The sequence below is a fragment of the Sprattus sprattus genome, assembly GCF_963457725.1.
Source record: "Sprattus sprattus genome assembly, chromosome: 1".
NCBI lineage: Eukaryota > Metazoa > Chordata > Actinopteri > Clupeiformes > Clupeidae > Sprattus > Sprattus sprattus.
The window spans coordinates 64,699,240-64,711,124 of record NC_137920.1 but is presented as its reverse complement, the minus strand read 5'-3'; the positions used below and the strand labels follow the sequence as shown (position 1 = coordinate 64,711,124).

The following is an 11,885-nucleotide window of genomic DNA, read 5'->3' as shown; positions in this document are numbered from 1 at the left end:
ACAGCTGCATCAAATCACAGCATAACCAACAAATAAATGACCCACCTCGTCAGTAAACATTGCAATAAAATGCTAATCTTTCCATTAATAGTGGGGTCAGGCCTGCACCTGTTTAGCAAAAACACATGCACCTGCCGTTTCTGTTAATTATTTACCCTGCATTATCACTAAGTATTACAAGAGGCTGTCCTCGTGTAGTATCAACGGTAAATAGGTTGAAGAAGAGATGAAACAGTGTCAATCATTATTGATCGAAGCATGCGCCGACATTCCTGTTTAGTTAGATATGTTGACTTTTCATATGGTATATTTGTATTACTTTCGGCACATACAAATCTTTCACTGTTTTTTAGCTACAGTGAAAGATACAGATAGTTTGCAGTTGTAGACATTAGAGTGGTCAGAGCTTGTTTCCTCCCCTTGTAGCAAAAACCCTGTAGAACCTGATAATGTAATAATTTCCTGATAACGTAATAACCCTGATAATGTAATAAAAAATCCCTCATAAGTCCCTAAAAGATGTAATAAAACCTGATAATGTAATAATATCCCAATAATGTAATAAAGTGCATTTCCCAATAATGTAACAATCGCCATACCAATAATGTAATAAAATGTTACATTAATTGGAAGTTATTACATTATCAGGTTAGCCTCAATTTTGCAGAACCTGATAATGTAATAAATTCCTGATATTGTAAAAACTTTGGTCAGTGCTGAAATGTTGGGACACCAGTTATTCAGACCAAGTAGTGATGCTGTGAAGACAACCACCCACTATTGTTTTGCTCATATTTTGATCCCAATGGTATAGGCCAGGGGTCTTCAACGTTTTTCAGGCCAGGGACCCCCAAACTGATGGCGAGATGAGCAGGGACCCCCTTCTATATAAATTGCATAAAATATTGTTTATAATATACTGGGCCTAGTGCCAAAAAAACATAGCTACCCTGTTATTGTGTCGATGGCACACATCCTCCCAGATTAGTGAGATGTATCTTCTTTTCAATTACTCCTGACTGACACGATCCAACGGATGACGGAGGAGGAGTCTGGCGCATGGAGTTGTGTTGACAACATAGATGTTATAGTGAGATTGACAGGTCAACAAACCAATCACACCGCTAGCAAGTTGTTAAGATTGTAGGTAGTAGCATGCTAACATTAGCTAGGAGGCTCACACACCTCGCAAATCCTCACTTATTTTTCAGTTACAATTAACGTTTTTTGACCTTTTACAGTGTCTATTTCTCTTTATTATTATTTTTTTAAATCTAAGCAAAAAAATGTCAAACTAACAATTTATAGGTACAAACAAGACCAGCTATGGAGTTTGGTCCGCCATCTTTTATTTTTGACCTTCGCGCTCTTTAGACTTGAGCAGAAACGCGATCTGATTGGCTAGTGCCTGTGCATGAAAGGTGCTGTGAGTGAACCGGTGCCCAGCTTGAAAGAGCTCCTGTGGGTAGCTGTGGGTGTCGATTGGACTGAAAGATAACGTCTTCTCGATCAATTTATACGTTCGCTACAATATGTTGGATTTATGTTAATGTAAATTTAAAGGGAATAAATACAATTCTGATTTGGAAGACATTTAAATTTGTGGAAAAAAAAATTGGTTGATTTTTTTATTTATTTATTTTTTTTAGAAATATAAAAAAAATTTATCTTATCAACCAAAGATTTCGCGACCCCCCTGCAGTACCTCCGTGGACCCCCTGTTGAAGACCCCTGGTATAGGCCTTTAGCCTCGCAAGCCAAACCTGTACAGCAAGAAGCTGTACAAGGGTCTGGCACAACACGATTTTCAGTGTGGGCGGGATTAACGGTTGTCTGTTAAGTTGCCTCTGCACGCAATGCTACGCAATAGGAATGGCGCTGCAACCAATCCGAGCGACTGACGAATGACAAAAGACGATTTGATTGGCCTGGTACAGTTTGGATTTTCAGCCGCGCAAAACAACGACAGTTGACCAGCACCAACCAAAGTTATTACAATATCAGGTAATTATTACATTATCAGGTTCTGCAAAATTGAGGCTAACCTGCACTTTATTACATTATCGGGGTATTATTACATTATCAGGTTTTATTACATGTTTTAGGGACTTATGAAGGAATTTGTATTACATTATCGGGAGTTATTACATTATCGGGAAATTATTACATTATCAGGTTCTACAAACCCTTTCACGGAAGGAGAGAAAAGGTCTCATAATCTGGCAAGGTAAGCCGTCTGTACTCTGTTGCTATTACGACTGTGCTTGAAATCAATTTCGATTTACTTAAGTAGTGTAACTTCCTTGCCGTCCCCTTTCTTTGCCAGGGAGTCAGGAGAGACAAAGAACACAGCGATATAATCGTTATTCTGTTGGTGAGCAGTATGGCAATAATGTCAAACCTTGTTGCAGTACCTACTTGCAATGAGACATTGGATAGATGTCTTCCAAATGAATAGAATGCATATTGCTTATCCATACCCACCAAACGCCTATCAGCAAAGTCAACCATAGCTAGATTATAGCAGCGCAAGTCCTTTCACGTGACTCCAAACCCTACTCATCTATCCACTGTCCTTCTTGACCCTAAAGGGCCTTATATAGTACACAAAACGGTCGTGTCGGATGGTTGGACAGTGGGCGGGCGGCCGGATAGTACGTACTAGTTAGCATTTGTGTCCCTTTATAGTACTCCAACGGCTGTGGGTGCTGAAAACAATTCTCTTCCACAACAGTAGGGGGAGTAACGGTTTAAGTCCCGAAAGACAAGCTACCCCATGACGTCTTTGTGCGATGGAAATCGTTAGTTGGCTTTACCTCTCCTCCACAACAGTCAATTTCTACTCTCCCACCAGCTGCCACTACTCAAATGCAACAGGTGTCAGCAGATACACAATATTGTGACTGTGTCTAATGCTATATATACACCAGATAGGGCAAACTTATCTTTATCATGGGAGAATGCGGGGGAGTAAAATGCTCCCGAAGTAGATTACATGTTTTTAACTTCGGGGTTAATTCCCTTTCGTCTACTGCTGGCTAGTTAATACATAGCCAGCCGGAAAGGTTAATAAACAGAATGAAATAGCTACACATTACACACTATGTTTTAATAAAACCCACGTTACTCACATACTGGTTAACACTGTTTGTTACAGCACATAAACGTTTGTCGCTACATCCAAACTGCGTCACCGTTGTCCCTCCCTGTATCTGCTCCAGCCGCACCATTTTACTTGCAATGTGAATCATTGCCATTTGTTGCACCTTAATCATTGCCATTTGTTGCACCTTAATCATTTTCTACAAACATGATATGCGGTGTAGTAAACTGAGACTCTATTCACTACTGCACAAAAACTAGACACGTTTGCAACGTTTGAAATGAAGTAGGTAAAACAACTTTCGCCAATATCTCCGTAAGGGAGATGGGTTGTGTGCTCACATTTCCTGGGATCAAAGAAATTCATGTATTCATGTGCAGACTAAAAATCACGTCTCAGGATTTCTGCGCATGCACGTTATTTCGGGTGTCTCAACTGTAACTAATACCACTGTCATATAATTATGAGTTCAGTAAAATACGGAGCAAACACAGTTTTCTACCGTTGTTGAAACACATCTTTAATTGCCGTCGCTCATGCTGGTTCTCTGGCAGTAGGCTACTTGGGCCGGCTCATGTATTGTGATATACAGGTAATAGTTTTCAAGGAAAGGATCTGCGCCTTTGACAGTGGCTGTTATGCATATATATATATGGATATAAAGGTAATGAAACAGGAAACGCTAGGTCCAGAAATGTTAGTTTCCGGAGTTGATGTCGTATGGAAATGAGGTTGTAGTGTGCCAATCACGGCCAAGGAGTATCCGTCGCCATGAGCGGACCGACAGAAATTTTTGCGGGGACACGGAGAGCTGTCCGACGTCTCTGGAGAGCACGGAGAGGGCGTTTCAGCTACCGGAGAAGGCGTTTCACTTACCTGAAGGCGTTCCTATGTGCCCAAAAACGTGTCGTACGGAGTAGCATAAAAATGCCTTAAGAATCAGATGAACCACGCAGAATCAGATACCCGATCTCACTCACACTCACACATACTTGACAAACACCTGAATCGTGTTCCCGTCATGTTTGGCCGTTTGCCATAGAAGGCAACCAAAAGGGGTTTTCTTAAGTCTCTTACAAAGCAGAGTGCCTAGTATACTGGAAGCAGCAACTGGCATGTTTGGGGATGTCTGCATCATGAGCAGAGAAATAATTAGTTATAGAAATAAGAAAACTAGTATCCAAACAAGATGTGTCATTTTCATATAGGGGAGAGTGGGGTAATGTGAGACATCGGGTAATGTGAGACACCCCCTGTATCTAGGCTAAGGAACACATTTTTGGTCAAATGACAATTATGTTTTCAAGCCATTCCCATTCCCCCCTTGCCATGAAGGAGAGGTTGGTGCTGGTGCTGTGGAAAGTATGTTTTTGCACAAAAATGTGTTTTTTGCATGTAAAAGTAAATTTTCTTGATGTGAACTAAATCAACTGTTGTGTCAAAGCAAATTGATTCAGGTAGAAAAACTTATATCATACATGTTGATGAACTTCCAACATATAAAACCATGTGATTGATGTTGGTGAAGATTAGCCTGAAATGCTTAGAAATGTTGTTTTTTCTAAAAAAGTGGCTGCGGGGTAAAGTGAGACATATGCTGTGGGGTAAAGTGAGACACTGTTTAGAGAGATCTAACCCTGGCAAAACACTCCCCATCTACCAGATTGCAGGACTTGTGAATGAGGCCTTTTTGTCAGCAGTGACACAACGGAATATCTCTTCTGGATTCAAGTCCACTGGGATATTCCCATATAACCAAGCTTTTTTCCCTGAGGAAGTGTTTGCACCATCTCTGGTGTCAGACCGGCCAAATCCTGAGCTGAACTCCACTGGTCCATCCACTTCAGATGACTGTAACCTTCGCGCCGGGGTGCCGTTCGCCCTGTCGGGGCTTATTTTCACGATAATGACCGGCGTTCTATACATTATCCCTTACAAAATGAGTACGAGGCTGATATTCTAATCCAGCTGGGTCTCTGGGTCCTGTGTTCTGAGTCCCAGGCTGTTCTAGCTGGTTCTGATTATGGTCCTATGCCTGTGTTCTAATCTAACTGGTCATTCTATCTGTCATTTGAATGTTAACAAAAACATTTTTAATTATATTATGTTGTACATGATTTTGTTCGGAGTTACTTTCAAGTGTTATGTTAAAATGCTTAATTGACCAATCCCCTTGATTCTGGTACTAGTCCGATATAGGTTTTGGAATGTGTAGTTGTCAAGCTAGCTGTCAGGATTCTTACTGTTACAACATGTGTTGTTATGGTAGTTTTAAAGTGGAAAAAGTAAGTGGATCACTTTACCCCGTTGATTTCTCTGGTCTGTCTCACTTTACCCCTAAGCTGGGGTAAAGTGAGACACAAGACCACTTTTTTTAAAACAATCATATTTTCAATGCCCTTTGTCTTGAAGACATTCTGATGATTTCAATTGCTAGGAAACATCCTGAATAAATGGGATATGTGTACATTTTACTGATACATCAATTAAGCTCGCCTAGAGGAGAGCAAATGTAAAAAATGTCTCACATTACCCCACTCTCCCCTAGTCTACCTTCATCAGATCTGTGGAGACAGCTGCTTACTGGGAGGCATTATCAAACTGAAACATCCTAAATAAGGCTAAAGCTTTGTACACCGTCAACCCAGACCAAGCATATTTCACACAAATAAAATATTTCCTGCTTAGGCATTAAAACAGTCTATAAAAATATGTAAAAACTACAGTGTAGGGTGTTGCCACGCTGTAGCCTAATTACAGAGATCTTAGTAAATTAATATTATTGGGACCCCGAAGAGGGTTTCTCAACTTGTTAACTTGCAGCCCCCTATGACGAAATCATACATTTCAAGGCAGTTCTCATTGAATTGTTGGTACTGTAGAGTAGACTAATGAATTCAGTGGTCCTCAGGGGGCCCCTTCCAGCTCAGGGCCCCGGGCAATACCTTCAACTGATCAAACAGGTAATGCAGCATGTTCACAGCACAGGCGTGTGTTAAATTCTCTTCCACTGGGGTAAAATACAAATATGAAGTCAACATGTCAGTGCTTTAGTTCAAGTGCATATACTGAGTTTCTCAGGACATACATATGCAAACTGAACAGACATCAGAGAGATGGTAGAGGCAATCTAATAGAGATGGACAACCCTTTCTTCGAAAAACGTTTATTTGTTTCCACGCTGAACTTAGTGGAACATTACTATACAAATAGGTAGTAAATTGAAATGTTGACAGATCAGAAACAACCAAATATTAAAAACCAGACATCATCACAGTCTAACCTTTGCAAAAATAATTTAGCTACTGTTAAATAAACATTTTTGTCAATACAGTTTAAAATACAAATTGGTATGATTTTGCTCATTGAAATGCAAATTGGTACAATTTCGCCACACATCACGCCCACTCTCAATGCACATTCTTTAACTTGAGGGAAGCATAAAAAAAGAATGAAAGGCTTTGACATGAAATAAATAAATGAACACTTGATGGCTGAGACGTGGGGGGAGAGAAAATCTGTCAGAAGGGGCAGCAGATGTAGAAGATGCTATATGCATGTGAATGAGCCACGGGGAGAAAGCTAGGAAAAGAGAAGATGGAGATCTAAAAGACAGTAGAAGCCGCAGGTAGGACACTTGTCAAACATCAATATAACAATGCCGATCTATAATGCCCGACATAATCTGAGAGCAAGAGAAAATGTACTACATACAAATGTGTGTGTGTGCACACAGACACACACACAGGAAACAGTGAGGACAACAGAGGTCATATCTCAACAAAAAAACACAAACAAGAGGCTGAACTGCAAAAGACCCATTAACTAGGGCCATTTTATCAGGAGGCACGATGGTGCTATGAATCAAAGTCTCCTTTACTTAGTCACCCTTGATGAACATAATACATTCTAATGATTACTGAGAGACTAGTTGCAAGGAGGAAGGAGTGTATTATCTCTGTACACCGGGATGTTTGAGCGATTGAAGAAAAAGAGAGAGGGGATGAGAGGGAAAGGGAGTTTGTTATACCCGGAGGGCACTATAATCCCCCAAATAACACTCAATACTCAGGGATAATACCTCAAAAAAAATGGTTACAAAGACCAGACTCCTCTAGGACGACCTTGGCATGAATCCAGATGGATTTAAAGAGGAGTGCAATGTAGTGTTACATCACTAAATACATGCACTTACACACCGACATAAACAGGGTGTCAAAACATGTACGGGTTTTACAGACGGAACAAAAAATATGCTGATCACTTTTAAAATATATTACATTCTCTTAGGTTAACATGATTTATTTTGCATAGATAATACATGTTACTGTGTGTATTAACAAAAACGACTACAAGACATCTCCTGAGTTACTGCATTAAAGGGATACGTATCCTTTGCAGCCCTTTAGAATGGCTTTCAGATTCCCTGTACAGTAGCATTGGCGGTGTTTTTAAGAAGAAGCAGATCTGCTCTTTATTTGGCTTGTAAGCTAACGCCCCTGAGGTTTAGTGTTTCTTGGGTTTCCTGCTTTCATTCAAAGGCAATACAGATTTAAGGCACACTGCGCTGCTTCCGGAATGACGGAAGCCTCTCATGTCAATGGCAAAACTGATGGGCAGTACAGATAAATATGGCTTTGAGGATAAAGATGCATGATCACACTGGCACAAGCTGTTCACGCACGTACGCACATGCACACACACACACACACACACACACACACACACACACACACACACAAAGCAATCTCCTGAAACATTTAGGACAAAAGAGGAAGGATTGTTTCTGCACCATTAAGGCCTTTTGGTCTTTGAATGAAAACTGAAGTTTTGAGCATTTCTAAAGCGCAGTTAGTTGAGCCAGTGGCGCACACAGACTTCTCTCCTTGAGGGGGATGGTGCTTCAGTGAGCCCCTGTCTCATAGCACACGGCTGAGAAACACACACGTTGATACGTTCCATCAATATGTCTATGCTGTGCATCCTCCCTATAGAATGTGCACATACTGTATTTTCACCAGCTCTCACCACGTTTGCATAGTCTTAATTTACCTCACACATTACCTCACTGAAAAAGCCTATACTGTAGCGAGTCAGGCACACAGGCACACACACACAGGCACACAGGCACACACACACACACACACACACACACGGTCTCTCTAGGATCTGACATGATCAGCTGGCTTGACCCTGTAGTTTCCATGCTATTTCGCTAATTGGGTGCACTGTTCCCCTGATAATCTGCGTGGAGGCATTAAGACATCTGTTGTCGGATAAGGTCACACATTTTCCCAGAGAGAGACGTCCCCTCTCCCCCTTACATACACTCGTCCCCTCTCTCTCTCTCTCTCTCTCGCTCTCTCTCCACATTCTTGATCTTTCGAAGATCTTGGGGTTGGTCCTTAGATGCGTCTCAGAGTTTCGTTTCTGGGCCTCGAGCCGCGAGCACAGGGAAGGAGCTTCGTATCCTAGCAACCTCCACGGCACATAGGTGGCCAAACACTTTGTTGTACCATTCTGGAGAACGGCCCCTGGAAGAAAACTCATAGCATAAGTGAACACAGCAAACACACAATTTTTCTTCACACACACACACACACGCACACGCACGCACACACACACACACGCACACACACGCAGGTGGCTTTCAAGGGGCCTGGTACACTTGAGATGGATGCTTTTTCAACCAGAGGGAGACAATAATGAGAGGTAAGGCGAAAATGAAAAACAGAGGCAATACTGAGCCAGCTGCTCTTCCCATACCTTGGATGTTCACCCCTTTATATATGTCTTTTGGTCTTCTACAATGAATAGATGTTTGGGCAACCCATATATTTAAAAGCGAGGTAGGGGAATACACAGTAGTTGGGACTTGCAAATGCACAACAAACCATTACGCAGTATACAGTTTCATTGCCCTTGGACTTAGCCCCACTTGCACCGGTTTAGCCCAAGGTGTTTTTTTTTAAGCCCTGTATGGTAGTTACATTAATGAAAAGGTTATGAATATTAATGTAATGGTACATCCTCTAGAAATCTCCAGGGCCTTTATAATTTGTATGACTAAGAAATTATATTACTGGTACATACTATGGTAATTTTTGTATATTATATTTCTGAGATAAAGAAGTCTTTATAAATGGTATTCACATTGTAAAGGTCCAAGTCCTACATTTTGAACATTTTGCATTTTAGTGCATACCTCAAGTGAAACAGTCTACTATAAATAGCAGATGCAATGCAAATATGAGTGCATGTCCTACTTAATTTGGACAGCCTATGTTTTTTATTCATCTTGTCTGGTAACAAGCTATTTGTTGACACACTGTTGGGAAGGAGGAATGAAAAGGCGGAGATTATGTCTGTAATCCTACATCCATTTCCCAGGAGAGAATCCAAAAGGTTTACCATTCACATAAACAGAAAAAGAAAAATCAGAGAAGTCTCTTTCTCTTGTTTGTTTGTTTGTTTGTTTGTTTGGCTCTCTATATTGCATTGGAGTTGCTCACCGGAGGTCGGCTCGGCAGTAGTGCGTGAGGCGGGAGCGCCCCAGTCCACACGGCTCAATCATGACTCGCGAGGTCAGCATCACCGCTCGGATGCCTGCCTCCAACTGGATGCTGTCATGGTCAACAGAGGAGGACACCAGCACACACACACCCCGCGGCAAGTCGTTGCACCATCGCCTGGGCAAAACAAACCGGGAAAAAAAGAAACACATGCTGGTTTAATACCTGCATTACATGCTCAAACACACAGCAATCACATCTGTCCAAACACAATTGCCTTCTGGATACACCATTAGAAAACAAAAGATAGAACACAACATTATATTAGTGAGTTCATTATCTGTTTAGTGATAGCCTGAGGCATCAATCCAGTTTCAAGCTTAAGGCCAAATTGCGTGCTTGCGTTAGGTATGAATTGCCACATCATGGATCTGGATGTTGGTCTTACTATTAGTGTTGTAGGAGAGTGCTGCCAAACTGATTTGCCACAGGCAATACTGCTGCAGTGCCAGGATGTTCTAGGATTTGGGGTTTGGGAAAAGGGTAATATATATGCTTGCATCATTGGTTAGAAGTAGTAAGTATAGCTTAAGGCCAACTCTTCAGAGAGCACCTCCCGTACCTAACTGGCACTTCGACTAGTGCTTAACTTGCAATTACAGCAGTTACATTCCTGCACTTCTTTTTCTTTTCTATTTCGTTTTCTTATATTTCTTATGTAAAGTAGTATTTATTGTTACACCAGGTTATATTGCTTGTAGCTTTACTGTTACTGTCGCTTTGGACAAAAGCATCTGCTAAATGACTTAATGTTATTGTAAATGTAAATATAGCAATCCCAAAGTGGTCAATGCTGAATGGTTAAAGTCTAGTCCAATGGTTTGAATATTAACCAAAAGCCCACACCCATTAGGATGCAACAACTGCAAATAATACCCAATGAAGCATGGTGAATTTGAGTCTGGTTGTACCAGGCTTACACTGATTGACAAACAGACGTTTAGTCGTTCTGACGTGTAGTTGCGGTTGCAAGCTGTTCTTGAGCATTGATCAAGACAGAGGATCTTGTGTGCCCAATCATAATGACAAATAAAGTAGAGCATCAACTGTCTATTACACAATATTGTGTAACTACATAAGGACAGACAAAACGATCCTAGCAGCTTGTGGAGAGGATGTGACAATCCACTGCTTCAGTTTGGGAGTGATTTTGTGACTTTGCAATGGTGTATTTTTCATCGGTGGAGAGAAAGGTGCCTCCTCTCTTGACCCTTAACGGCGCGGCTACACAGTGTGAAGGGCTGAGAGGTTGTGTAGGCTGGGGATGGACATGTTCCCAAACCCACAGATAATAGGCTCCTGGCTGTTAAAGTCTGACCCCCTGGGCAGCTTCATGAATAAAACTGCCATGATCCGAGAGACCAAAATCACTTCCCACTTACGATCACGCTGCTGCTCCGAAATGACAAACTTGCTTAATATCACAAACAAGGCTCATAACATTGCTTGTGAGTACACTGTATGTCTCCCTGCTCTTCTTGTCTGATTTTTAATGTAGCTTTAATCTCTACACTTTGGATGCCGTTGATGTACATTACCACTCCATCTGGTAGAAGTGCAGACTCACAGTTAAGGGATTTAGAAGGGGGCCGTTATAGGCATTGATATATCACAGCACATTCTGGCAAAGACTTGGGCTTGTAAGGGCATGACGAAAAGGGCCACACAGTTCAATCTCCTGCATTCAATTTTTTTTATTGTTGAAAGGACAGTGTGCTATTCCTTGCTTTGCTGTTAAGTTCACGATTTGGAGCTGGCAGCTAATGGTGTTTGAGCATCTGTTAGAACACGACAAAATCAATTTGATTCTTGATACATAGTCAGGGTGTGTTTATGTGAGTATGTGTGTGTGTGTTCATGAGAGAGAGAGAGACAGAGACAGAATGAGTGAGTGAGTGAGTGAATGAGTGAGTGTGTGAGTAAGTGAGGAAGTGTGAGTGAGTGAGTGTATGTTTGTGCAAGAGTGAGTGAGTGTGAAAGAGTGAGTGAGTGAGTGAGTGAGTGAGTGAGTGAGTGAGTGAGTGAGTGAGTGAGTGAGTGAGTGAGTGAGTGAGTGAGTGAGTGAGTGAGTGAGTGAGTGAGTGTGTGTGAAGGAGAGTCACCTCAGCACCACAAAGTCCCTTCGCGGGTGCGGGGCCATGCTGTCGGTAATGTAGTGGAACACCTCGGTGTTGTTCTCCAGGCTCTCAATGACACGACTGTGCAGCAGG

At 41.6% G+C, this 11,885-nt stretch overlaps 1 protein-coding gene across 4 annotated transcripts in view; it reads right to left on the bottom strand.

Moving 5' to 3' along the window:
• Positions 1–6,288: 6,288 nt before the first annotated feature.
• Positions 6,289–11,885, bottom strand: part of stard8 (StAR related lipid transfer domain containing 8) — a 43,800-nt gene continuing 38,203 nt past the window's right edge. For all 4 annotated transcript variants that reach the window (XM_080851430.1, XM_080851431.1, XM_080851433.1 and 1 more), the window contains 3 exons: positions 11,778–11,885; positions 9,616–9,792; positions 6,289–8,637 (listed from right to left, as the gene is read on the bottom strand). The exon at positions 11,778–11,885 is cut by the window's right edge and continues 110 nt beyond it. In XM_080851430.1, the coding sequence (XP_080707556.1) occupies positions 8,520–8,637; positions 9,616–9,792; positions 11,778–11,885 (403 nt within the window). In that variant the 3' untranslated portion in view covers positions 6,289–8,519. The remainder of the gene's footprint in view (positions 8,638–9,615; positions 9,793–11,777) is intronic.